At 50.4% G+C, this 26226-nt stretch overlaps 4 protein-coding genes across 7 annotated transcripts; 2 read left to right on the top strand and 2 right to left on the bottom strand.

Moving 5' to 3' along the window:
- Positions 1–810: 810 nt before the first annotated feature.
- On the bottom strand, positions 811–14429 carry WDR83OS (WD repeat domain 83 opposite strand). The gene is made up of 4 exons (XM_065917682.1): positions 14275–14429; positions 1867–1972; positions 1315–1412; positions 811–1205 (listed from the first exon to the last, which is right to left on the bottom strand). The coding sequence occupies exons 1-4, from the start codon at positions 14322–14324 to the stop codon at positions 1139–1141; spliced, it is 321 nt and encodes a 106-aa protein (XP_065773754.1). The 5' UTR covers positions 14325–14429; the 3' UTR covers positions 811–1138.
- A 232-nt stretch (positions 14430–14661) lies between these two features.
- WDR83 (WD repeat domain 83) lies at positions 14662–18809 on the top strand. Of its 2 annotated transcripts, none has more exons than XM_065917680.1 (9): positions 14662–14834; positions 14918–15038; positions 15122–15227; positions 15476–15527; positions 15610–15736; positions 17081–17148; positions 17240–17348; positions 17433–17547; positions 18509–18809. In XM_065917680.1, the coding sequence occupies exons 1-9, from the start codon at positions 14732–14734 to the stop codon at positions 18656–18658; spliced, it is 951 nt and encodes a 316-aa protein (XP_065773752.1). In that variant the 5' UTR covers positions 14662–14731; the 3' UTR covers positions 18659–18809. The 2 variants fall into 2 exon arrangements, with proteins under 2 accessions (XP_065773752.1, XP_065773753.1); XM_065917681.1 differs by having other exon boundaries at positions 14665–14834; positions 15479–15527.
- On the bottom strand, positions 18696–22443 carry DHPS (deoxyhypusine synthase). Of its 2 annotated transcripts, none has more exons than XM_065917678.1 (9): positions 22098–22443; positions 21368–21532; positions 21067–21188; positions 20885–20981; positions 20688–20774; positions 20156–20261; positions 19972–20075; positions 19002–19127; positions 18696–18917 (listed from the first exon to the last, which is right to left on the bottom strand). In XM_065917678.1, the coding sequence occupies exons 1-9, from the start codon at positions 22302–22304 to the stop codon at positions 18822–18824; spliced, it is 1110 nt and encodes a 369-aa protein (XP_065773750.1). In that variant the 5' UTR covers positions 22305–22443; the 3' UTR covers positions 18696–18821. The 2 variants fall into 2 exon arrangements, with proteins under 2 accessions (XP_065773750.1, XP_065773751.1); XM_065917679.1 differs by lacking the exon at positions 22098–22443 and adding an exon at positions 21657–21879.
- On the top strand, positions 20458–25999 carry GNG14 (G protein subunit gamma 14). Of its 2 annotated transcripts, XM_065917685.1 has the most exons (3): positions 20458–20471; positions 25719–25785; positions 25874–25999. In XM_065917685.1, exons 1-3 carry the CDS (start codon positions 20458–20460, stop codon positions 25997–25999), a joined length of 207 nt encoding a protein of 68 aa, XP_065773757.1. The 2 variants fall into 2 exon arrangements, with proteins under 2 accessions (XP_065773757.1, XP_065773755.1); XM_065917683.1 differs by lacking the exon at positions 20458–20471 and having other exon boundaries at positions 25693–25785.
- Positions 26000–26226: the final 227 nt, after the last annotated feature.

The following is a 26226-nucleotide window of genomic DNA, read 5'->3' as shown; positions in this document are numbered from 1 at the left end:
CCGCCTCCAGAGCCCGACTTGGCCAATGGGCACAGGCGGGGGCGTGCCGGGGCGTGACCAGGTCCATCACGAGACCGATGCGGCAGCTCTGGGTACCGCTGGGGGCGCTAGGAGCGAAAGAAGGCAGTGGCGCGTCACACCCTCAGGGTGCTGCTTTGGCCAGTGGAGCCTTCAGCGTCTTGTGGCCTCTGTGTGACCAGAGTGCCCTATAGTGCCCCGCCACCGGCGCATAAGTCTGAGACTTTCCCGCGGATGCTGTGTTTGCCTTGGAGGTAGAGTATTGCCTAGGATTCTAGGATATTCCATCAGGGCTTCAGGGCTATGGTTTGCAAAGGACCTAGCTTGGCTAGGAGCAGAGGTTAATGGGGGACCTGTTTTGTCCTATGGATTGAGACGTTAAATAAAGGAATTACCCTTACACTGCTGGGGAGGGGAGACATCCAGTCTTGTTCAACAGATACCAGTGTCCTCTGGTGAGCAGTGAGAACCTGACAGATAGGGGAGTACTTCCTACCTTCCCCAGTCCCTACCAGTTCATCCGATGTGCTGACATTACCCTCACTTATCTGAGAAAACCAAAGCCCAGATTCCTTAGATCAGCAGAGCTATCTGCTGAATTGTCAGAGGGCAGAGATCACGGTTTAGTCTCTAGCAGCTGGCTTAAGGCATGAGTCTTGCGAAATAAGCAAATGAACTAACCAAAAGGCTCCAGACTCGGGCCCCATCCCAGTCCTGACTGAGTGGGAAGGTGGGGCCCTTCCCTCTCTTACGACAAGCAGCCACCATGGATAGGAGAGAAGGGTCACAGAGAACAGTCCGAATGCAAAACTTTATTAATGGGTTTCAACAAGAAAATGAGTGGGTACACCTAGAAACACAGCATCTCCCCTGGGAGTAGGAAGGGTAGGAAAAGAAGGTGGGGATGGAATGGGGTAGGCCCAGGGGATTTCTCTCTGCTCCAGCAGCCGTGGGATCCCAGGGTTAGGGCCAGGTTCCCTCCGTCCAGCTGCAGGCCCAGAGACTGCCTCGCCCAGGGAAGCCCAGCACCGCAGCTGACGGCAGGAGGCTGAGCAGCCACAGGTGAGGCCTAGGGCAAGGTGGCTAGAGAGGCCCAGGACATGACCCCTCTAGGCTGACATCACCAGGGGGGCGTCATGGGCTGAGGGTTCTGCAGATATGACATCACCACGGCAGAGATGGACAGCCTGAGATGGGAGAGAGATGTCAGTCCAGGATGGAGAGGTGGGGGTGGACGGCGTGGGGGCACTCCCTCCCCTCCCCCAGGAGTCCCTCCCTCCCCAGACCCAGCCTCACATGAAGCTACTCATCATCTGCTTCGTGTCCTCAGAGCTCCGGGAGTTGGCAAAGCTGATGAAGGAGCAGTAGACAGCGACCCAAGCACACCACTTCAGCTGGGAGAGGTGGGTGGACGGGTGGGTTAGGTCAGTGAAAGGCACCCCAATGAGCCATTCCCCTACTGATTCCAATCCATTTCACTTGGTGCAGCTCCAACCTTGATCCCCAGGAGTCCCTCAGTCTCAGGCTCCCAAAGTTAACTCCAGGTACCCAAGTTCCGGTCCTACTCCCTAAACTGCATCTCTGACCCCACCATGTCCCCTCAGGCCTAAGAAGCCTGGCCCTTGACATCCCCCATCACCCTAAGGACCCCACCAAGTTGCCTTAAAGCCTCAGACCAACCTCCAATGTGCCTACCCTGACCCGGACCTCTGGCTTCACGACAGCTCTGGCTTTCTCCACTTAGCATCACCCCAGTCCTGCCCCCTTCAGTGCTGGCCCTGCTTTATTCTGAATCCAAGGCTTCCCACTGTCAGGCAGAAATATGGGGAAAGAAACAGCCCTGCCCACCTTGAGCATGAGGCCGCACATGCTGAAGATCATGCCAAGCAGGTTCATGTAGTCTGGTGTCGGATCATCCAGGGCTGGGTTACACTCACTCGGTGGGGGCTTGTACCTGCGGCAGGTTCAGGGTCAGGGGCACTCGACTTCTGCCCCTAGGACGGGCAGATGCTTCCCTGGGCCTCCAACCCGCAATCTGAGACCCATCCCCATTGTTAAAAATAAAACCACAGGTTCAAAATGGAGTCATTTATGCTAGGCTATGCCACTAAACTGGGGCTCACTTCCTAGCCTGAATGGAGCATCAGCCTCCTCCAGAAATGTAGTCTCTGACATTGTAATCATCCTTTCTTCTGCTTATGACTCCTTTGTCCTACCTTTAAAAACCTTTCTGTTTCTATAGCTCTTTAATGCTCCCCTCTACTTGTTAGAAGAGATGTTGCCAGATTCATGAATCCTTCAATAAAGCCAACTAGACCTTTAAAATTTACTCAGGTGAATTTTGTTTTTCAAGTGATTTGGTGGTAGCAACAGGGTCCAAAGTGAACCTCTGACATTCAGGGACAAGAAGAAACCCGAGGTGGCGTGCCCATGAATCCCCTTCTGAGTTCACTGTCTTTCTCACTATTATCTGGAGGCCATGGTAAGTTCCTCTCAGTTCTCAGCTCTGCTCTGTATCATGCTCCCGACCTAACTGGCTTTCCAGTCAGTTCCCCGTTTGTCTGAAATCACTAGTTCCATGTTGGGAGTTGCTGGCGGTTCTGACTACATTTCCTCATTTGATTAGAAACCCCAGGCCCTCGGTTCTGTTCCCAGATTCCTTGTTGGGACGCGCTGGTGGTTTGCTTGGTCTGCACTTCCCAATTTGTTTGGAATCAGTCCACAGTCGCCATGTAGGGTCCGCTCCTGGTTCAAGCCTTTCTCCAGCCTCAGGTTGCATGTAGGCAGTCAGTGATGGTGTGCACAGGGCCTTTTTGTTGGACAGGCCACAGTAACTGGTTATGACGAGTGTTACAGTGTTCATGTCTGTCTGTCTTCCTTTGTGTAGATAAAGGCCAGCCTAGAGAGATGGGAGCATCTCTGACCCCACCATGCCCTTTAACAAGTCTACCTGTTGGCACACTTGCTTATTTTTACGACCAAGAACTATAATTCAGAAGCTGTAAATATCTACAAAAATGGCAAAGTATGACTAAAAACTACCTAGAATTACAATGGCTGTCATGGGGAAGGTTTCCCTGAGACAAGACTGCCCTTGAAAGTGAGGGTTTCAGGACTTCCCTGGCAGTCCAGCGGTTTAAGTCTTCGAGTTCTATCCCTGGTTGGGGAACTAAGATCCTGCCTTCCGTGGGGCATAGCCAAAAAATTAAAAAAAAAAAAAAATCCTCAACCAGACAAGGCTTGCAAAACAGCAACTGTACTTCCCTGATGGCACAGTGGGTAGGAACCCACCCGTCAACGCAAAGAACACAGGTTCCGTCTTTGGTCTGGGAAGATTCCACGTGTTGTGGAGCAACCAAGCCTGTGTACCACAACCTCTGAGCCTGAACTCTAGAGCCTATGAGCTGCAACTACCGTGCCTGAGTGCTGCAACTACTGAAGCCCATATGCCTAGAGCCTGTGCTCCACAACAAGGGAAGCCATCGAAACGAGAAGTCCGAAAAGAGTAGCCCCTGCTCACTGCAACTAGTGAAAGCCTGCACAAAGCAACAAAGACCCAACACAACCATAAATAAATAAATTTTTTTTAAAAAAGCAACAGACCTTTTATAAACCGTTCCTAGAATCTTCCCTACCCCTACTGACTGGTCTATTATTCAAACATGTGAAACAAAGAAAGATGAATCTGGCCAACTTTAAGGCATGCTTGGAAGCACTCCTCCTATGGTGTTTCGGTTCCATATGATAGTCACCTAACCTGCTCTAGTGGCCCAGTTTGCACGTAGATTACCTCCTGAGATTAGTGGATTGATAAACGTACAGAAAAGAGGATAGGAGACCACCAGGCTGATGGAGCCAGTGACCACAGCTGAGCACTTTGAAACGACCTTAGAGTAAGACACAAGCAAAAATTCCCCAGGTTGTTGGTCTTACAGTTACAACAGTTCCAAGGCCAGAGACCTAAAATAATGCCCTCCTAAGGGTCCACCCAGAGAAAGCAATGGCACCCCACTCCAGTACTCTTGCCTGGAAAATCCTATGGATGGAGGAGCCTGGTAGGCTGCAGTCCATGGGGTCGCTAAGAGTGGGACACGACTGAGCAACTTCACTTTCACTTTTCACTTTCACAGACTGAAGAAGGAAATGGCAACCCACTCCAGTGTTCTTGCCTGGAGAATCCCAGGGACGGGGGAGCCTGGTGGGCTGCTGTCTATGGGATCACACGGGGTCGGACATGACTAAAGTGACTTAGCAGCAGCAGCAGCAGGTGTCCACCATCAAAACGCTGGCCCAAGGACCATTGTTTCAAATGTGATCAACTGGGACACTGGAAAAAAGATTGTCCTCAAAAAAAAAAAAAAGATTGTCCTCAAAGGTCTTATGCAAATTCTTCAACTTGAGTTCATCTTCAACTTCATCTATCTCCTCAGTATTCTGAGGGATTCTCTGGTAAGATGTTATCTGTAATCCCCTTAAACAGCCAAGGGGAAAATAAAATTAAATCTAATGGGAAACCTTGCCAAATTCTCGTTGATACTTACTGTTGCTGTTCAGTTCTGTGACTCTGTCAGACCTTATCTCTGAATGCACCTGCCTCACACCTCTTGTTCCCTCTTCAGCAGGAATTCTCAAGATTGTACGCCTTCCTTTGGTCCCTCACAGCCAAGCTATGTGCTGAAACTCTCACGTCTTCCTGAGGTGGTGTTGTTGTTCAGTCACTAAGTCGTGTCTGACTCTTTGTGACTTCATGGACTGCAGCATGCCAGGCTCGCCTGTCCTTCACTGTCGTCCAGTTTACTCAAATTCATGTCCACTGAATCGGTGTTGCTATCTAACCATCTCATCCTCTGCCACCCGCTTCTCCTTTTGCCTCAATCTTTCCCAGCATCAGAGTCTTTTCCAATGAGTTAGCTCTTCTCATCAGCTGGCCAAAAGAATGGAGCTTCAGCAACAGTCCTTCTGATGAATATTCAGGGTTGATTTCCTTTAGGATTGACTGGTTTGATCTCTGTGCAGTCTGGAGCTATGTTTTCACCCCCATTCCCTTAAGACGACAACTCCCTCAGAGTGAAAAAAAGGTTTCCTAATGGGAAAAATCTAACAAAAGTTCAGAGAGAATTTCTACCTCAACCTGTACAAATGACTCTGGGACTCCTGACTGAAAAACATTCTTTTTCGCGATGACATAGCCCCAGTCAATCTATTTAGGTAGAGCTCTCCTTTCTAACTTAAAAGGGCTAAGACATTTTGTTTCCAATGAGGACTCCACCTTAAAATTTCCTGACCAACGTGAACCAGATTTTTTATGTTCTTACAATCTGTCCTTGACAGAAAGGAGGAAGAATTCCAACAAAAGTCCCTGAATTTAATTGAGGTGTCTCAAAATCTCTGGGTTATTTCTTTCTTTATTTTGGGCTGCACCAGATCTTCATTGCTGCGCGCGGGCTTTCTCTAGTTGCGGCAAGCCAGGACTACTCTCTAGCTTCGGTGGCTTCTCTTGTTGCAGAGTGCAGGCTCTAGAGCTCCAGCTAGGTAGTCGCAGTGCACGGGCTTAGTTGCCCTGAGGCATTCGGGATCTTCCTGGACCAGGAATCGAAATCCTGGACCACCAGGGAAATCCTGTGTGTATTATTTCTAATATTGACATTGGAAGAATAAAAAAAATACAGAGCTTATAAAAATTCAGACACACATAACTAAACCTCTCCCTCAATTACATCAAATATCCTCTGAAGCCTAAAGCCACACGAAGCCGCACACCCACAACAGAAGACCTAATGTCCCAGGGGTAATTAGGCCCGCCTGATAGTAGCCACCACAACATGCAGATCCTGCCAGTCTGGAAACCTAATGGGTGAGGATGGTGATTTGTCCATAACTTAAGAGCTTCCCCCCAACTCCAGCCCCAGGGGAAGGTTTCTTTTGTTTTTTTAACTTTTATTGGGAGTATTGTTGATTTACAATGCTGTGCTATTTCAGGTGTACAGCAAAGTGAATCAGTTATACGTGTTCACATATCCACTCTTCTTTCGATTCGTTTCCCATATAGATCTTTACAGAGCACTGAGTAGAATTTCCTGGGCTACAAAGTAGGTCCTTCTTGGTTATGTGTTGTATACACAGCAGTGTGTATGTGTCAGTCCTAGTCTCCTGATTTATCCCTTCCCTTAGGAGCTTCTGCAGGCTCAGCAGTAAAGAGTCCACCTGCAATGCAGGAGACACAAGTTCAATCCCTCGGTCAGGAGGATCCCCTGGAGAAGGCAATGGCAACCCACTCCAGTACTCTTGCCTGGAAAATCCCATGGACGGGGGAGTCTGGTGGGCTGCAGTCCATGGGGTCACTACAAGTCAGACACAACTGAGCAACTTCATTTTCACGCACTGGAGAAGGAAATGGCAACCCACTCCAGTGTTCTTGCCTGGAGAATCCCAAGGATGGGGGAACCTGGTGGGCTGCCATCTATGGGGTCACACAGAGTCGGACGCGACTGAGGCGACTGAGCAGCCAGTATTCTTGCCTGGGAAACCCCATGGACAGAAAGGTCTAGCAAGCTACAGTCCATGGGATCACAAGGAGTTGGACCAGACTGAGCAACTAAACAACAACCAGTACTTAAGGGTTATTAGCAAGTTATTCCCCTCGTCCCAGTTGTCCCAAACCTGGAACACCATCTTGTCATAAACTCCAGCAGGCTCAAAACACTGTTGTGGATCTTTTTCAGGTTTTGCAGTATCCCTATAGATTCCAACAGCTGATGTCCATCTGCCTTAACTTGGAACAATCAGCAGTAAGCCTGGACACTCATGCCTCAAGGGTTCACTGAGGCCCCTTCTGATTTCTCCCAAGTGCTCCCTCAAGACGTAGGACCCACTAGTCCCCAGAAAATGAGCTCTTTCACAACAGGTGGATGACGGCTTGCTGTGCTCAGTAACCAAAGAGACATCCATAAAAGATTTCATTTATCTGCTGAAAAGTGATAGAAGAACTTGTCACATACTGTGGTATGGAGAAGCCATTCTAGCTAAGACATGACTGGGCTTAAACTTTATGCTCATTACAACAGACCATCTTGTGGCCTCTCAGACATCTGCTTTAACCATTAAACAGACCAAAAAGAAAAAGAAAAAAATGCAGTTATCAGACTGTGCAGAATGTCCACTTTTGAAGAGGGGATAAATGTTCTTTCACCTTATTCCCACAAAACCAATGTACCAAATCCTTTGAATATGAGGTTCCCTTCCATTCTCTAAGGTCATGCTGTCTTGCTGTGTATGTGCTAATCTGTCTCTTGAAACCTTGAAGCAATGTACCTGTTGTTTCTGATGTTTGTTCTTTGTTCAGACAAGACAGAACTGTGCTTCAGGCATTCAAATGGAGCCGGGTGGCCACATTAATGCATTAATGAGGACTTGAATTTTCTGAACTGTATCAAATTTAACCACACCACCAGCTATTCTCAAGACAGTATCTGCTAGCAGCTGCTAACTGCAACCTTATGGTCTCAACATCTCCCCCTGTAACTATACAGTCACTTCAGACCCCAATGAATCCTTGCTTAACAAGCACCCTTATATCTTGCCAGCTCTATTATATTCCTTTATTTTTTTTTTTTTTTTTTGACCATACCTGCAGGCGTGCAGAACTTCTCTGACCAGGGATAGAACCCTTGCCCCCTGCAGTGGAAGCACAGTCTTAACCACTGGACCACCAGGGAAGTTCCAATTACAATTCTTGACAAACAAGTTGTGTAACTGCAGTTTTTGCCTGAATAAGCCTCTGCCATACTGTAGTCCAGCAAAATACAATTCAAGTGCTTTTGAATCTGTGTTTCCTGGGCCATAGGCTTCCGTTTGGCTTAGATAAAATTCTTATTATAGGTTGGTTATTGATTATTTCAGTTGACAAAAGAAACATAAACTCTCCAAGGGAAAATTACAATTATCTGTAGGTAATGTTCATTACCTAGTGCTGAAGGAACCCAGCTATCTCCAACAAGGATCAGGCTAATCCAAGAATTTCCTAGGCCTACAACTAAGCGAGAGCTATGTGGATTTCTAGGCTTGACTGGTTCCTGTCGACTACGGGCTCCTAATTTCTCTGTATTCATTTCCCCACCCAATGACCTTACTAAACTTCTAGTCCCTCAGCCCCTTTCTAGGGAAGATAAACATAAGTAGGCTTTTCTGAAGACTAAAACAGGTGCTGTAAGAACCACCAGCCCTAGACTTACCTAATTATTCAAGACCTTTCCCTTTATTTGTGCATGAAAGAAATAACCAAGCCCTGGGAATGCTCACACAAGAGCATAGCAATAAACATAGCCTGTTTCTTATCACAGCAGGTAACTGGATTCAGTTGCCAGTGCCTATACCAACTGTCTTGGGTTACAGCTGCAACTACAAAGTTAGTAGAAGCTTCAGCAGATCTAGTCTGAGGTAACAGCATTTATTCACAGACTCCTCATGCTGTCCAAAGTCTTCTTAACTCTTGGAACTTCTATGGTGGTCCAGTGGCTACAACTCTGTGGGTCCACTGCAAGCAGCCTGGGTTCAATCCTTAGTCAGGGAATTAGATCCCACATGCCAAAACCAGAAGATCCTGTATGCTGCAACTAAGACCTGGAGTAGCCAAATAAACAAGTAAGTAAATAAATAAATAAATATATGCAGAGGGGGCATCTCCTGGTCTCCTAAATGTATTAAAAAGGCAAACAAACAAAAAAAAAAAATCAGTCTTCTTAACTCTGAATTGACTCAACATTTCTCTACCAGCAGATTAACCTTCTATGAGATCCTTTTGCTTCCTCCACGTATGCAACATCCTAAATGTTGCAACACCTTTAACTTGCTACATCACTACCCCTACTGACTAAGATGAGCCCCTTAACTGTCAGGTAAGAACATCCTGATATAATCTTGTTTGCTGATGGCCCATACTCTAAAATGAAAATGAAAAAGGGACATCTTGTTCCCAAACTGATAATGCTATTACTAACCATTATGAATTACTTGAAAAGGAAACTTCCCATACTTGAAAGCAGCCGAACAAGCAGAGTTCCATACCCTTACCAGAGCCTGGCAATTATCAGATAATAAACTGTTAATATTTATACCAAGAATCAGTATGCCTTTGGGATCATCCATGATTTGGAGATGTTATGGAAACAAAGGGGTTTTCTGAAGTCCTCTCAGGTCCCCATCAAAAATGGGCAACAGGGACTTCCCTCATGGTCCTGCCAATGCAGGGAACATGGGTTGGATCCCTGGTCCTGGAAGATCCCACATGCTGTGGGGCAACTAAGCCCACACTCTAGAGCCTGTGTTCCACAACAAGAGAAGCCGCCACAATGAGAACCTGAGCGCAGCAACCAGAGAGCAACCTCTGCTCACCGCAACTAGAGGAAGCCTGCGCACAGGATCCCGGGCAGCCAAAAATATAAATTAAAAAAAAAATTTTTTAAAGGCAATAAGTAAACTACTGTCTTATTTTCTGAAGGTAAGAAATTACCTGTCATTAAAGTTGAGACTCACACTGAAAGGACTGAACCAGGATTCAGGAAATGCCCTAGTTGAGCTTCATGCAAAGACAGCAGCAACAGAGTCTATAAATATCATGTCACTGAGAATTCCCTAGCAGCCCAGTGGTTAAGACTCGGCACTTTCCCTGTGGTGACCTGGGTTCAATCCCTGGTTGGGGAACTAAGTTCTGGCTTACAGAGCAGTAAAAATAAATAAGTATTATGGCACAGATGGATGAAGACCATTCTGCCTCAGCAAAACATGACCCCTCATTGCCAGACCCTGGCCATCTTGATGTTCTTGTAACATCAGTCTGTTCCTGAACAGAGAAATTAAGATGGGCAAACAATAGTTGTAAATTAGATAAACATTCAGGGCTATGGGAAATCCAAGATGGCCACGTGGTTCTTCCCAGCTCCTTGACAAATCTCGTTTTTCAGTTTTTGCATTCCTTCACCCATCATAGTGCATTTTAAGATGACTCAAATGACGAATAGACATGGGTGGGGAGACAAAATTACAAAAGCAGTTTACCACCAATGTTTGACCTGTCAGGTCTGTAATCCTGGAAAAACTATCGTGTTCCCAGAGGCCTCAGACCTCCCCTCTCTGGACCTTCTGAGCACCTACAGCTGGTCGTAATCCAACTGCCACCCAGTATGGGTCATCAATATGTTCCTGTTACTCTACACATGCTTTCCTAATGGGTTGAAGTCTTCCCTTGCCACAAGGTTAATGCCCTCACAACGGCAAGGAAACTGTTAGAAGATGTGGTTCCAACTCAGGGTCTACCTCCCACAATCTTCAGGGACTGAGGCAACCACTTCAGTGGGCAAATCCTGAAAGCCTTAATGAAAACCTTGCAGACTCCTTGGAATTATCACTCTCCTTTTTACTTATCATCAGGCAAGGTAGAGAAAACTAATGGGATCCTCGAAAACCTCTAAACTGCTTAAACTACTGAACTCCCTCGGCCTAAGGTATTGCCTCTGGCCATGAACTCCCTCGGCCTAAGGTATTGCCTCTGGCAATGACAACTGTTCCCAGTACCCTCTCTGAAAACATACACTCACTCCACATGGAACAGTCACCAGTAGACCAATTTCCATTGGTATACAACTTTCTGCTGATCCCTTGCTATCTAACATTAATAGGACCAGCTACTATAAGTCTTTCATGGCTTACGCTATCATTAACAGGTTTAAGAAAGAACCTTAAAGTTCCCAGATCCCAACTCAAAGGATCCTGTTGGTCACAGACTGGAGCCTGCTGACTGGGTATTCTGAAAACACCATCAGAGGAAGACAGCCCTCAAGCCCCATGGGAAGGGACCTTACCAAGTGCTCCTGACCACTGACAAAGACTGCAAAATGAGAAGGCGCGGAGCCTTGGGTACATATCTCACAGCTAAGGAAAGCTCCATCAGACATCTAGTCCTAAACAGACGCTGGAGACCTCTGAATCAAACTGACAAGGAAGAGAAGTAGTTGGCGTCAAGGTGGACTGCTTCTGTGCCAGACACCTGATCAAGACCATACGTTAACTAGACTGAAACCCTTCTTCCTTTTTCTTTTTTTACTCTGGTTTTCACCTGGAAAGATGATGTTCTCACCTTTATCACCCAGGCCATTGCTGAGGAAAGTAAGCTTTCAGACCTCTGGATTTGTCATTAAATATTCCAATCTGGGGGCTTCCCTGGTGGCTCAGTGGTAAAGAATCCACCTGCCAATGAGGGGCACACAGGTCCAATCCTTGATCCAGGAAGATCTCCACATGCTGCAGAGCAGCTAAGCTCTGGACCACAATTAATGAGCCTGGGCTCTAGAGCCTAGGAACCCCAACTACTGAAGTCCACATGCCTAGAGCCTGTGCTCCACAACAGAAGTCACTGCAATGAAAAGCCCTTGCACTGCAACCAAGAGAAGCCCCCCACTTGCAGCAATTAGAGAAAAGCCCACACAGCAACAAAGATCCAGCACAGTCATAAATAAATAAACTTAAAAAATTCCAATCTGAGATTTCCCTGGCAGTCCAGTGGTTAAGACTCTGTGCTACCACTGCAGGGAGCAGTGAGTTCAATCCCTGGCCCGGGAACTAGGATCTCGCATGCCACACTGCACAGCCAAAAACAAAACAAAAAAATTCTAATCTATCCATGATGCTAGAGACCTCCTGGTCCTCCTTGTGACCAGTTTTTCTTCTATTCTCAATGTCACAGGAAACGACAATCAAACCCGCTAAAAGTTTCTTATGCAATTCAACTTTCACAGCCAGAACAACCTATACCTTTTTTCCTTTCTCCCGTCATAACCATACAGACTCAATTAGACACAATTAACTGGTAACTTTCACTGCACTTGCACCCCCACATTCTCATGATAATCTAGATCAGATCTGCCCCTACTCACTAAGAGATCTCACCAACTGCACCTATCTTTGCAAGGTGTTTGGAGCAACACTTTATTTCAGGCTGGGAATTTCAGCTATTCCCAAATGTGCTGAAAACCTGACTGACATCTCGTTGAATGGGTAAATGCAGTAATCCCTGTGAATGAATCCATTAACAGTACCCCCTAATGGAAATGGTCTATGCCCCCATAGGGTCTGTCTTTGTTCATAACGGTTATCATTCTCCTTCAGCCTCTGAATGCCTAGATAGCCAGTGTACAGAGGGCAATGCCTCTTAGGTTATCGAACTGGGCTCCTAACTTTCCACAAGGGAACTAAGACACCTCATTGGTCAAGTCCCCTGGATTTACATCATGAACTTAAAAAGAATGATGAGGAATTCGTGACTCAGGATTCGTGTCCTTTGGCAAGGCCATCAGTACAAGAAAAATCCTTAGATTCTCTGACCAACGTTGTTCTTTTGTAACAGAACAGCCCTTGATGAGGGGCTTACCTTGTAGCTCAGACAGTAACGAATCTGCCTACAACACAGGAGACCCAGTTCAATTCCTGGGTCGGGAAGATCCCCTGTAGAAGAGAATGGCAACCCATTCCAGTATTCTTGCCTTGAGAATTCCATGGATACACCATGGGGTCACAGAGTCAGACACAACTGACCGACTAACACACAGTCCTTGTTTATCTTTTAGTTGAGCAAGGCGTGTCCATGCTGTGGTCAATACCACCTGCTACACTGGATTACCCCTTCTGGGGAAGCTGAAACTCAGTTACAAAAGATCACTGAGCAAGCCAGCTTGCGTAAGAAGGTGACTCCTTCAAGGCGAATTTTCTTTTCTTTTTTTTCTAAACCAGGGATTAAAGCCTTGCTCACTGAACTGGAAGCACCAAGTCCTAACCAGCACACCACCAGGGAAGTTCCAGTGGGAACTCTCTTTCATGTATTTGATTTTGCCTGGTTTCAATCCTGGAGAGCATGGCTCCAAAGTGCACTCCAAACATTGCTAATTATCCTGCATATTATAATCATAATAACCTCCTTAATGCACCGCATTAGGCAGCATATTAAAAAGCAAAGACATTACTTGGCCAACAAAGGTCCGGCAAAGTAAAGGTTTACTTCTAGTCAAAGCTATGATTTCTCCAGTAGTCATGTATGGATGTGAGAGTTGGACTATAAAGAAAGCTGAGGACCAAAGAACTGATGCTTTTGAACGCTGGTGTTGGAGAAGACTCTTGAGGGCCCCTTGGACTGCAAGGAGATCCAACCAGTCCATCCTAAAGGAGGTCAGTCCTGGGTGTTCATTGGAAGGACTGATGCGAAAGCTGAAACTCCAATGCTTTGGTCACCTGATGCGAAGAACTGACTCATTGGAAAAGACCCTGACGGTGGGAAAGACTGAAGGCAGGAGGAGAAGGGGATGACAGGGGATGAGATAGTTGGATGACATCACCGACTGGATGGACATGAGTTTGAGCAAGCTCTGGGAGTTGGTGATGGACAGGGAAGCCTGGTGTGCTGCAATCCATGAGGTCACAAAGAGTTGGATATGACTGAGCAACTGAACTGAATGCACTGTATTCTCTCAAAAGCTTTAGATGCTTAATCTCAGTCACTAATCGTCAAGCAAACGATCTCCCCATGACTAGTACATCAGAAAAGTAACAAGAGAATAACCAACTCAGAGACTGTGAACCTGAAGCCAGCAAAGATCTGTGACTATCACAGGGGTTAACTATGGATAGCATGCAAAAGAACAACAAAAACTGAGAGAACCTCAGAGAGGCAGCTGAGAGTGGTGCTCATGCCTTAAGTTTTGATCACATCTCTCAGACAGTCTGATTCGAAGAGGGGAGGAGGGAAGAGGGAGAAGATTGTTAAAAAGAATACCACAGGTCCAAAAATTTGTACTTGGCCAAGTCACCAAATCGGGGCTTAATATCTAACATAATAGAAGCTTCAACTTTCTCCAAAAATGCTCTTAATCGGCCAGTCAGGAATTTTCTGGTCAGCACCAATGAGGCAGTCTGTCACATGGATTCTCACCCGTCTCCATCCTTCAAAAGGAAAATGAGGTAACCCCCACTTAACAAGACCCTTTTCTCCCCAAAAGGAAACTAATCTAATCTGAAATCGTCCTTTTCTGTTTATGACTTCCTTGTCCTGCCTTTAAATAACCCTTTCCTTTCTGTAGCTCTTTAGCGCTCCCCTCTACTTGCTAGATGGGATGTAGTCCAATTTATGATTCATTTGATAAAGCCAATTATATCGTTAAAATTTACAGCTGAATTTTTTTCTTGTTTTAACACCATGACAACTAGGAGCCTCACCTCAGCACTTTGTTGGGCCTCCGTGGGTCCGACATATTGTTCGCGGACATAGCGAGTCAGAAGTCGCGCCTCTTCCGCTGCGGGAATCGCAGCTTCCGGCAGCTTGCAGCTTCCGGCAGCTTCCAGCTTGGAAACACAGGGTAGTTTTTAGAGTAACACTCTCAGCCCTCGCGCCTCCGTTCCTATCGACGGTTACCGGAACTCCCCCCAGCCAGGGGATAGAGAATTCGGAGGAGCCAAAAATGCTCCTAGAAGACCAGAAGTGGGGAAAGAAACTGGGGAGCTGGAGACAAGTTTCAGTGTTTCCAACACTATCTCCAAAAAGCCTAAATGTAGAACCCGGAAGTGAGAAATAGGAAGTAGACTATGGAGGACAATAATAAGGTTACACCCTCCCAGGGCAAGGAATACTTCCGTGCCGGCGCGTGTAAGGTGGCGAGGAAGGGAAAGCCGAGGGATGGCTTTCCCTGAGCCAAAACCGCGGGGCCCCGAGCTGCCGCAGAAACGGTTGAAGACGTTGGACTGCGGGCAGGGGGCGGTTCGAGCTGTGCGATTTAATGGTGAGCGCCCTGATCTTCTTTCCGAGCCCTCCTCCCGCCTCCTAAGGTCGGCGGCCCAGTAACCCCCGCCTGGTGTTCCCCAGTGGATGGCAATTACTGTTTGACTTGCGGCAGCGACAAGACCCTGAAGCTGTGGAACCCGCTGCGGGGGACGTTACTGCGAACGTACAGCGGCCACGGCTACGAGGTGCTGGATGCGGCTGGGTGAGCCGGGGGCCAAGGCGGGATCGGGGCGCTGAGGACAGAAACAGAAGTAGATGCTGAATTTTCTGTGCTCTGCCTTCTAGCTCCTTTGATAACAGCAGTCTTTGCTCTGGAGGTGGGGACAAGGCGGTGGTGCTGTGGGATGTGGCGTCGGGGCAAGTCGTGCGGAAATTCCGGGGCCACGCGGGGGTGAGTGCAAGCAAGAAGGGGACTCATTGAAGCAGATCTGAATTTGCAAGTGGGTGGTAACAGGGATCCGCCTCCTCCCGCAGTTACAGCGCAAGGGTCCTTTCCCATGGCCCCCACTTCATCAAGCCCCATCCTTGCAGTCCCTCCCAGCTCTTTGATCTCCCCTACCCTTAACTTTTTTCCCTTGCTTTATCTTGCACTGGGAACCCTGCTTTTGTCCTCATCCTCTAAGCGCAGTTTCTGTTTAGCAGAAGGTGAACACAGTACAGTTTAATGAAGAGGCCACAGTTATCCTGTCTGGTGAGTCCAGGGCTTTGGCGGGTGGGCCCAGGAGACTGCCTCTGCCCCCTAAATCTGATCCACCTTCATGCTGGCCTTACAGGCTCTATCGATTCCACCATCCGCTGCTGGGACTGTCGCTCTCGGAAACCTGAGCCAATACAGAAACTGGATGAAGCCAGAGATGGTATATCCAGCGTGAAGGTGTCAGACCATGAGGTCCTCGCAGGGTGAGTGGGACCAGGACCTTGTCACTCTCCAGTGCCACTGAGGTTCACAGATGTCTCTGTGCTTGGATTAAAAAATCTACTCTCCTCATTGTGCTCATAAGGCCCTGCATGGTCTGGTCTCTGTTGTGCTCTCCGCTTTTATGTGGTTGTTGTTCAGACGCTAAGTCTTGTCCAACTCTTTTCGACCCCATGCACTGTAGCACTCCAGGCTTCCCTGTCCTTCTCTGTATTCTCGAGTTTGCTCAAACTCGTGTCCATTGAGTCAGTGATGCCATCTAACCCTCTCATTCTCTGTCATACCCTTCTCTTGCCCTCAATCTTTCCCAACATCAGGGTCTTTTCCAATGAGTCAGCTCTTTGCATCAGGTGGCCAAAGTATTGCAGCTAATTTCTGTTAAACGTGCCACACATGCTTCCATTCTGGGACCGACATGCAATTGTTATTTCTCCACCTGGACTGTTCCTATACTAGTTAAGAGTGTGTCTGAGCACCTCCTACAGGTTCCATTTCTAGTCAGTGAGCGTATAGAAGTGAACAAGATAGAGAAACAAGGAAAACCCCTGCCTACATAGATTTGACAATCTAGCTGCAGAAGACAATTAAAAAAAAAAATTCCCATGCAGGGCTGCCCAAGTGTTGCCACAACCTGAGGGAGTGCTGATCCCACCACTGGGGGTGTTTGGACTGCTTGGCCTGTCAGCCCACCCAGTTCCCACATATCCCCCCCTTGAACTGAACATGGTTGGCTCCTTTCTCAGCCTCAAATCTCAATTCCAATGTCACCTCCTCAGGGAGCTGATGCCCCTCAGTCAACGAGGTTCCACATTGGCAGCAAGTGCTCCTGGCTTGGTAGCAGCTGTGTGCCAAGTCTCCGAACAGGGTCTGACCCAGAGAAGGAGCTCAGTAGAAAGCAGAAACAGATGGAATGGGACTTGATTGGCCCTTAGGTCTGAGTCTTAAAGCCACTGTCTTAGAATTTCACTTTTTTTTTTTTAATATTTATTTTTAATTTACTTATTTGGCTGCATTGGGTCTTACTTGCAGCATGTTGGATCTAGTTCCCTGACCACAGATTGAACCCAGGCCCCCTGCATTGAGAGCTCAGAGTCTTAGCCACTGGATCACCTGGGAAGTCCCAGAATTTCACTCTTGAATTCACTTCAGTGTATGTTTTCCGTGGCTGATCCCAAGCATGAGGTGACAGTGAAGGGTACTGGGAAGGATAGGTGCCAGCCTTGCCCTCGGGGCCCTGGCCAGGTGAAGAGGCTACAGGGACACCAAAGCTGGAGCCCTGGACCTACCGGCCCCTGCGGTGCTTCAGCTGCAGCCACCCTGTCTTGCAGTTCCGTAGACGGCCGGGTGAGGCGCTATGACCTGAGGATGGGGCAGCTCTTCTCAGACTATGTGGGCAGTGAGTGTGGCTGGTGCTGGGGGGTGGGCAGGGAAGGTGGGGACAGCCCAGGGGACCCCAGTCTGACATGCCTGCCCCCCCCTCCCCCCAGGCCCCATCACCTGCATCTGCTTCAGCCGGGATGGCCAGTGCACCCTGGTGTCCAGCCTAGACTCCACCTTGCGGCTTCTGGACAAGGACACAGGGGAGCTGCTGGGCGAGTGAGTCCTCAGAGTTGTGGGGCCCCTCCCCCACCCCCAGTAAAGCCCACCCCTAGCCCCCACTCTGACTCCACTCACCCCCAGGTACACGGGCCATAAGAACAAGGAGTATAAGCTGGACTGCTGCCTGAGCGAGCGCGACACACATGTGGTCAGCTGCTCTGAGGACGGGAAGGTGTTCTTCTGGGACCTGGTGGAAGTGAGCCTCCCCACCCCCACTCCACACCGGGGTGCCTGCCCTGTCCTTCCCTGAGTCACTCTCAGGCCTGAAAAAGGGGGGTGGGGGGGCTAGAAGGAATGGGAGAATGAAGAAAGAAGGGCAATCCTGGCAAAGGGCACAGCACATGCCAAAGCTTGGAGGTGTGGCGCCCATGCATCGCCCAGGAAATGGAAGGGCTGTGGATGGCAGTGGTGGCAGCAGGATCCAGGTCAGGCGGGGCCACTGGGACTGACCCTCGGGGAAGGGGCTGATGGTGGCATCTCACCCCAGGTGAGATAGGGCTGTAGTTGTTCAGGAAATCAGCCACATCTGAGCATCCCCATGGTTTCCTGCCCTGTAAGCTCTGTCCTAATGTGTCTCAGCCTGGTGGGGGCGTCAGAATGGGAACTGACCAGCCAGGCTTCATGGGGTCAGGGCTGGGGCTTGGCCACAGAAGTAAGCCCCTGAGAGGATGAAGGAACTGGAGGGCCCTGAAGAGTTGAGGAGCCAGCTCTCCCTTTGGGAACTAAGGAGGCACCAACGTTTTGCCTACTTCTCAAGGGTCCAGGACACTGGCACATGAAGGGGAGGGCACATGAAAGGACATTTTGCAGATGGAGAGAGGAACCCGATATGTTGAGGCCCTGACTGCAGGGTAATAAAAGGAGTGAGCATTGAGGCTGTCAGAGGGGCTGGTGGAGGCCAGATGGCAGTCTCTGGGCACAGTCTAAAGGCAGAGCCGAGAGGATTTACTTACAAAAGGATTTGAGATGTAAGAGGAAGATCCAAGTTGTTTGACCTGAGCACCTGGAAGGACAACTGACTGGCGGGCTCATTGTGGGACTGGTTAAGTTTGCAATGTCTGGGAAGCAGTTAGAGGCATTATAATGGAAACCAGGGGGGAGGTGGCCAAGAGGAGGGGGACACCCTGATGACCACTGCCAACCCCCTCACTCCACAGGGTGCCCTGGCGCTGGCCCTGCCTGTAGGTCCTGGTGTGGTGCAGTCGCTGGCCTACCACCCCACGGAGCCCTGCCTGCTGACCGCCATGGGGGGCAGCATCCAGTGCTGGCGGGAAGAGACCTACGAGGCTGAAGGTGCCCCAAGCTGAAGCCAGGGGACCCACTGCCAAGGACAGAAGCACAGCCTAAGGAGGACCACTGAGATCATTTATTCTAGACATGCTGCTGACCAAGGAGTGGGGAGGGGCTGGGTCTGCAAACTAATAAATAGAGGAGGGAGCGAGGCTTCCCTGGGGCTGCACCATCCAGTGTTCAGTCCTCATTCTTCTCAGGCGTGAAGGCATCTACCTTCTGGGCAAAGGTTTCAGCCACAAGCAGCGGGAAGACCAAGGAGGCGTCAGCATAGACCTATGGAGGGGACTCAGGTGAGCCAGGGGATCCACAGCTGCAGCCTAGGAGAGCCTGTGCTCCAGCTGGCTGGCCACCCCTCACCTTGACAGGCTGTGCATCCATCCGGATCTTGCCCCATGAGACAGCTTCATCTGGCCGGGCGCCTGAGTCGGAGCCATCAAACTCCTGGGCAGTGTTGATGTAGACGGCATAGTCGGCGCCATTCCGCTGTGGGGAGGGACAGAATGGGCTGGTCAGCCAGACAGACTCCAGGGCAGGGCACTGTAGCTAAAGGCAGAGGGATGTGTCCCAGATACAGGGAGCCCTTGGTGGCCTTGACTCCAAGGGAAGAGCTCCGTGTCAATACCTGGGCCAAGTGGGGGTGTCATGGGATGCTGGGCAGTGGGCAGCTTTGCTCCAGACTCACGTCCTAGGTAGCAAGAGCCCAGCCACATCTGCCAGAGAAGACCTCCGAACCTCTTCCCTCTCTATGGTCCCCACCCCAGTCCCACTGTCTGTTCCCCCCACAGCAGCTAGAGGGTGTCTGTGAGCACCTGAGTGGCCCTCAAGGCCTTGCGCTTTGTGCCTGTCACGTTTGGCCTCACCTCCTCTCAATCTCCCCTTCACTGGCCTCCAAGATGTGCTTACATCAGGCACCTCAGAACCTTTGCATTGGCCAGTCCCTCTGCCAGGAACTCATCTCACACCCATCCCCTAAGATAACAACATAGTTCATGGGGAGCAACCCCTCAAAAACCTCTACTCACAGGTCACACTTCCTAGGAAGCTTCCCCTTCTCTGAATAGCATGCCTTTCTCCTGCTCTCTTGGCGTCATCCCTGGTCTTTCTTTGTAGCCAATACTGCCACCTGATGTACATGTCACCTTGTCACTGGTTTGCTGTTCATCTCCCCCAGTAGAGCATCAGTTCCAGGAGGGCAGGCATCTTGGCCTGTCTAGTCCACAACTGTTTCTCAGCACATGGCATGGTCCTAGTACACAGGCCTGTCTGCACAGCAGGCACGAGTATCACCCCCCCCACCAGGGACCATACAGCCTGCATCCCTGCTCACCATGAGGTTGGCATTGGCGATGTGGTGCTTGACCATGCCTCCACCCAGAATGATCATCCCCGTGCGCTTGGCGAAGATGGCCTGTGTGTTGATGAGCCTGAGATCTGGGGGAGAGGGCTGAGTCAGGCCACTGCAGGCCCAAGCAGCCCTCCTCCCTTGCTCCTCTGGGGCCTTAACATCTTACCCTCAACAATGTCCAGGACCAGACCTGGGTTCTTATAGGAGTGGAAGAAGATCATGTCACCCAGCGAGCCATCTGTGAGTGCCGGGCTAAACACAGGAATGTGGTTCTAGGAAAGAGCAAGACAGGAGGGCGGCTGGATCTAAGCCCTGTAGGGGCAGCCTGCAGGCGTTTCCTCCTCTGCCTGATTCTAGGCAGGGTGCTTAACTTCACTTGGCCCTGGCACATGAAGAATGGTAGTTCTTGTTTTTCTGATTGCTGGACCCCAGAGCCTCTGAGGAGCATTGGGCCCTCCAACAGGCCCCATGGGAGCCACTAAGTATTGCCCAGCTACTTCCCAGCAGTCTAGGAGTAGAGCCAGAATACCAGATCCACAGTCAATAGCTGTGGGACTTAAGACAAACTGCCTAACTGCTCTGTTTCTGAGGCTCCTTATGTAGAAGCAGGGATGAGGAGACTAGCACCAACTATCCAGGTGGCTGTGAAAAGCAACATATGCCAAAGCCTGGCATCTTTGCCCCCGCCAGTCCCTCACCTTCTGGGCCCAGTAATACACGGACTCTGGGTTGTTTATCTCCTTGCCAAGCCGGGCGATCATCTTGGAAGGTGTCCACTTCACACCCTAGGAGGAGGGAGACATTGGCTTCAGGCAGTGGCGCCTCCCCTGATACCCGCCATGCCATCAGCAAACCCATCCTGCCTGCCCCCAGCCCCAGGTTGCTCCAGCCTCACCTCTGTGTTCTGCTCCAGCACCATCTGGTCCAGAATGGGCATCAACCAGTCCTCAAACTTGCAGTAGTTGTCATTAGGCACCAGCAGGTTTCCGATCCTGGGGACAGAAGGTGTGTCGGCATCAGGGCCCGCCCCTCAGTCTGCCTCCCTTACCCAGCACCACTCAGCCCCCACCCACCCACCTGTTGATCCCGTTCTCACGAAGCTCCTTCCCCCTGAGGCTGAACTCGCCCAGGTATGTGGGCGCCAAGCACTTGATGAAATCCTCCTCCACACCCCCAGCTGTGGTCACCAAGACGTCCACCTGCAGCCCCAAGGCAGTGAGGTTATCCCAAGCAGAATCAACCCCCAACCCTCATCCAGTGACCCCTGTGGGGAGCTCTGCTGCAAAACAAAACTGACCCACGTTTCCCTATCTCACTTAAATGACCAGTAATCTTATTGACCCAGAGAGCCCAAGGCCACACCCCCACCAGGTCCCACCATGTTGTGCTGCACGAGGTAACGGATAGTCTCACGAATGCCTGAACTGATGAGGTTGGACGTGTAGCCCAGGAAAATGGTGCAGCCGGTGAGTGGGCGTCGGCTCTGGGTCAGGTCTGCATGTTGGTCTTCATCCTCAGATAGCGGCTCGAGTTTCTTCTCTATCTAGGTAAGGGCAGGGTCGAGTTAACCTCTGGCCCCAAATTCCACCCCAAGGACCCCCGGTGGGTTTCGGTGTCAGACTCCCCGCCCAGGCTCTGCCCACTCAGGGACAGGGAACCACTTCTACCTGGGACAGGGGAAGGAACACCTCTGTGTAGGCTCCGCCCTGTTCACAGCCCAAGTCTCAGGTCACATGCTTAGGCTTTGCCCCTTTTCAGGAATCCGAGAGCATCACCTTTTCAGGCCCGACTCCTCTCCCCACCGGAAAAAGCAAACCCAAGCTCAGGTCCGGCCAGGTCTAACGGTCCTCCTCCAATTCCTCCCTCAAATGCACTCTCTAGCCCAGGCTCCGTCCCTTCCATAATACTTTCACCCGTTGCCTATAACGCCCGCTCCCAGCCCCAGAAACAGTCCGAACCACTCCCCAGCACAGAAACTCCCGGGCCCCATACTCTCTCCCACTATTGGACGAAGTACACACCTCCCAGAGAAGTCCCGCCCCCAGCTACCGCAGAATGCTACTGGAGGCCACGCCCCCTCAACCCAGGAAGTCTCACCCAGGCCTCACCATGGCGTTGACTTGCTGCACCGCGCGCCCGAAGTTGGTGGCTTGGAAACCAGTGGTGCTGAACGCCTCTAGCAGCGCGCGATAGTCCACGCCGCGGTTGAAGTCGTAGCCCCGGACCTGCGCGCTCTCGGACGGCAGTGCCGAACTGTGCTTCAGCACGGCGGCCAGCGCCGCCGCAGGCACCTCCCTCTCCCGGGAACCCTCCATGGTCCTGCAGCTGCACTCTCAAATCAGAGCCGCCCCAAGCCAGCCCCCTGGCGGCCTCGAACTGCGCTAGGCCCCGGCACGCACTTCTGTAGGAGACTCTTAAGGCCCGGGGAAAGCCGGGGCGGGGGGGGGGCCGGAAGTTGTATAATCACATGACCCGCCGCGTCCGGAATCCAGGGCGCGGCCATCTTGTCTTGTGCAGTCCGTAATACGGAAGCTGCGAGGAGCCATTATTTATATGCCATGTGTTCCCAGCCGCCGAAGAATGATTTTTACTTTTACTGCCGCCTGCTGGAAACCCGCCGCGTTGCGTGGAGCTTGCCAGTTGGTGTCTACCCTCTCAAAGAGAACGGTTTCTTGGACGTTGCTGTTAGAATTCGAATCACCAGGGGGTATCAGACAGTTTCTGCCTGGGAGAGTCTCTCGTCAAATAGAAAAATCACTGCTCGTGTCTTGCAAGCCTCCGGAGCCTCCATATGCGGTATAACCCCTGGTCTTGTCTCTGGCAGCTGAGCTGCCAAATCCCTCTGAGAAGTCTTCCTTGACCTTCCTCTGGGTAAGGGATCCAGGGCTGACATCTCTTTCCCTCTAGCGAGCCTTTGAGATGCTGGAGGGTGGGGTCTATAATCTCATGTGTCCTCCTAACCATGCATAGGGTTTAGTACAGTGAGACCCCTGTAATCACTCACTCTACAATTTATGGAGTCTACACTATACACTGTGTGCTTCCCTGGTGGCTCAGTGGTGAAGAATTCATCTGCCGATGCAGGAGACACGGGTTTGACACCTGGGTCGGAAAGATGCTACATGCCTCTGAGCAACTAAGCCCATATGCCACAACTATTGAGCCTGTGCTCTAGAGCCTGGGACCCGCAACTACTGAAACCCGCGTGGCCTAGAGCCCATGCTCTGCAAGAGAAGCCACCACAATGAGAGGCCTGCACACCACAATGAAGAGTACCCAGAGGCCGGGTAGCAATGATGTAGAAATATTCCAGCACAGCCAAAAATAATAATTTTTTTAGAAAAGCCCTCTTACTGTGGCTTCCCAGTAAGAGTAATAGTTGGACTCTTCCTTGTGTCCTAAGAAAGCACTGACTTGCCTACCCTCATCCCCTACCACTTGTTCCCACTCACTTTTCTCTGGCTCCACTGACCTGACTGATTTAGAGCCCACCAGGCTCTTTCCTGACCAAGGGGCAGTGTACTTGCTGCTCTCTCTGCCTGGAACACCTGCTTCCCCAGCTCGTCCTCCTCTGGGCCTCAATCCAAATGTCACCTCCTCCAGGAGGCCTGCCCTGATTGCTCTTACCTTGCTTTTGTTATTTTTCACAGTACACGATATAGTCTGTTTGCTGTTGTTCATCCCTCCCTGACTAGAGCAGCAGTTCTGTGAAAGCAGGATCTTGTCAGGTTTCACTGCTGTTCTCTTCACTCTCTGCAGTGCCGGGCACACATTGGGATCTTAGCAAAAATGGATGCAACACACACAAAGACGTCAGGGTGATCCGTGAAGCAAGAAGGAGGGGTTAAAAAGGATTCAGAGAGGACAGAAGGTTCCAGACCAGGCAGGGCCCTGTGGGCTGTCGTAAGGAGGGTGGGTTTTATTCTCAGGGGCTGGGAAACCATAGGGAAGTTTTTAAAATGAAAGACTCTGATTTATTTTTTCCAATTTCTAAAACTGTGGTAGAATACATAACATGAAATTGACATTGTAACTTTATTTTTTCTTTTTAAGAGAGAAAGCTCTGTAGTCTTGTCTCTTCTTTAAAAGATACTTTTTTGACTGCACTTGGTCTTACTTGCAGTATGTTGTATCTTTAGTCATGGCATGAGGGATCCAGTTCCCTGGGATTGAACCCAGGCCCCCTGCATTGGGAATGTGGAGTCTTAGCCACTGGACCACAGGAAAGTCCCCCACTGTAAACATGTTTAAGTCCACAGTTCAGAAGCATTAAGTACCTTTACATTGTTACACAACCATCACCTCCATTCATCTCAAGAACTCTTTCATCTTCCCAAACTGAAACTTTGTACCCATTAAACACAACTCCCCATCCCTCTTTCTCCTCAGACACTGGCATGCTGCTTTCTGGGATTTGACTACCTCACGTAAGTGGAATCATGTATTAGCTGTCATTTTGTGACTGGCTTATCTCACTTAGCAGAATGTCCCCAAGTTTCATCCATGTTGTAATGTGATTTATTTATCAGATCCCACTGACTTACTGGAGGAGAATGGGGTCAGGGCGTGCAGGGCAGGGGAGACCAGACAACTGCACCAGCCCAGGCAAACTGAGATGGGGGGGCAGGACCCCAGTGCTGCCAACAGCGGGGGGAGAAGTGCCCAGTCTGACATCCTAATTTGAAAGTTCATCTGTAAACGGCACTGTTTATAGATGAGCTCTGTTCAATACCCTGTAATGACCTATACAGGAAGAGAATCTTTAAAAAAAAAAAAGTGGATATCTGTGTATGTATAACTGACTCACTTCGCTGTGCAGCAGAAACTGACCCAGCATTGTAAATCAACTATTCCAATAAAAAATTATTCATTAAAAACAAAGAAAGTTGGTCTGATGGCTCTCGATAAAGGATTAAATGTGGGACTACTGGAAGAAAGGAATGAAGGAGGTAAAGATTGGAACCAGGGCAGCTGGGTGGATGGTGGTAAACTTGGGGGATGGAGGTTTGGGGTTGGGGGAGATGATCCAGGGTCCAGCTTTGGCCAAGTTAGGTGAGAGACAACTGAGAGGTGGGAGTGAGGGACCGAGGAGGGAGGCGGGGCCTCGTGTGGGTCAGAGGTCAGGGAAGGGGCTGGGACGCAGGGGAAGACATCAGTATAAGTGAGTGAATGAGCCATCTGTGGATAAGGACCCTGGGTCATGAGTATAGACAGACACAGGAGAGGCAGGGCTGCACCTGAACCAGGGTTCATGCTGTGCCTCCTCGCATCAGAGAAGGAGCCAGTTAGCAGGGGATCAAGCAGATCTGTGAGAGCCCGGGGCCGTTCCACTCCCCCAGCGAAGCTGACACACAACAGAGCAGCCGCTGGGCCTCCTGGGCAGGGACCCCCTTGGCCTCGGCAGCTGCTCTTGCCACTGGTGACATTTTACTCCATGAGCGTCCTGGCTTCAAAGTCTCTGCAGGCATTGTGAAGGTGGGGGGTGTTGGAGAGGCTGGGCTGGGGGAGGGCTCCAGAGTGGGGCCGCAGGAGGAGGACCGAGCAGCCAGGAGTCAGCCGGAGTCTTCAGCTGAGGTATATGGTCCTGACAAGGGTTGGGGAACAGCCACCCCCATCCCTCAGGCACCAGGGACATAGGAGGAGGTAGGAGCTTGGGGTTGGGGGTGCAGTCTGCTGCCTGTGGCTCTGCTCACCCTCCCTCAGATGTCCAGCAAGGTGACCGTTGGCAGTGACATTGGGCAAGCCCGCCGGGCCGTGGAGCAGCTGCGGATGGAGGCGGGCATTGACCGCGTGAAGGTGAGGACCAGGCTGAGGCGGGTGCGTCTGAGCAAGCGGGGCAGGTGGACGACCCAGCCCAGGGCAGGCTAACCGGGCTGGTCTGCAGGTATCCAAGGCAGCTGCCGACCTGCTGCAGTTCTGCACAGAGCAGGCCAAGAGCGACCCCTTTCTTGTGGGCATCCCGGCCGCCACCAATCCCTTCAAGGAGAAGAAGCCCTGTGCCATCCTGTGAACCCTGCAGCCCGGACCACCCTGGGGGCCTCAATAAACACGAAGTGAGTGCTCCTCAGGGCATGCGTTGGCTGAGCTTCCGTGGTGGACTTCGGGTTTGTAGGGGCCAGGTGTGGGGTGTGCCTGGCCCAGCCTCCCTCCTCGCCCACGCCAGGGTCACGGCCACAGAGGCACACCCTGGACCCTGAATAGAGGAGCATGCCCCTCCCTCACCTATCCCTTCCCTGA

This window comes from Muntiacus reevesi, chromosome 1, assembly GCF_963930625.1.
Source record: "Muntiacus reevesi chromosome 1, mMunRee1.1, whole genome shotgun sequence".
Classification (NCBI taxonomy): domain Eukaryota; kingdom Metazoa; phylum Chordata; class Mammalia; order Artiodactyla; family Cervidae; genus Muntiacus; species Muntiacus reevesi.
Note: the sequence above shows the minus strand (reverse complement) of the source record. Positions and strands in the feature narration are given on the sequence as shown.

Coding starts and splice junctions, on each gene's coding strand:
- DHPS (XM_065917678.1), bottom strand. CDS start 22,304: ATGGAGGGTTCCCGGGAGAGGGAGGTGCCTGCGGCGGCGCTGGCCGCC. Junction 20,982..21,066: donor CGTGAGAACGGGATCAACAG/GTGGGTGGGTGG, acceptor TTCTGTCCCCAG/GATCGGAAACCTGCTGGTGC. Junction 20,076..20,155: donor GGTCCTGGACATTGTTGAGG/GTAAGATGTTAA, acceptor CCTCTCCCCCAG/ATCTCAGGCTCATCAACACA.
- WDR83 (XM_065917680.1), top strand. CDS start 14,732: ATGGCTTTCCCTGAGCCAAAACCGCGGGGCCCCGAGCTGCCGCAGAAA. Junction 14,835..14,917: donor TCGAGCTGTGCGATTTAATG/GTGAGCGCCCTG, acceptor GGTGTTCCCCAG/TGGATGGCAATTACTGTTTG. Junction 17,349..17,432: donor ACAGGGGAGCTGCTGGGCGA/GTGAGTCCTCAG, acceptor ACTCACCCCCAG/GTACACGGGCCATAAGAACA.
- WDR83OS (XM_065917682.1), bottom strand. CDS start 14,324: ATGTCCGCGAACAATATGTCGGACCCACGGAGGCCCAACAAAGTGCTG. Junction 1,413..1,866: donor TGTGCGGCCTCATGCTCAAG/GTGGGCAGGGCT, acceptor CACCTCTCCCAG/CTGAAGTGGTGTGCTTGGGT. Junction 1,206..1,314: donor CAGATGATGAGTAGCTTCAT/GTGAGGCTGGGT, acceptor CTCCCATCTCAG/GCTGTCCATCTCTGCCGTGG.
- GNG14 (XM_065917683.1), top strand. CDS start 25,693: ATGTCCAGCAAGGTGACCGTTGGCAGTGACATTGGGCAAGCCCGCCGG. Junction 25,786..25,873: donor CGGGCATTGACCGCGTGAAG/GTGAGGACCAGG, acceptor GCTGGTCTGCAG/GTATCCAAGGCAGCTGCCGA.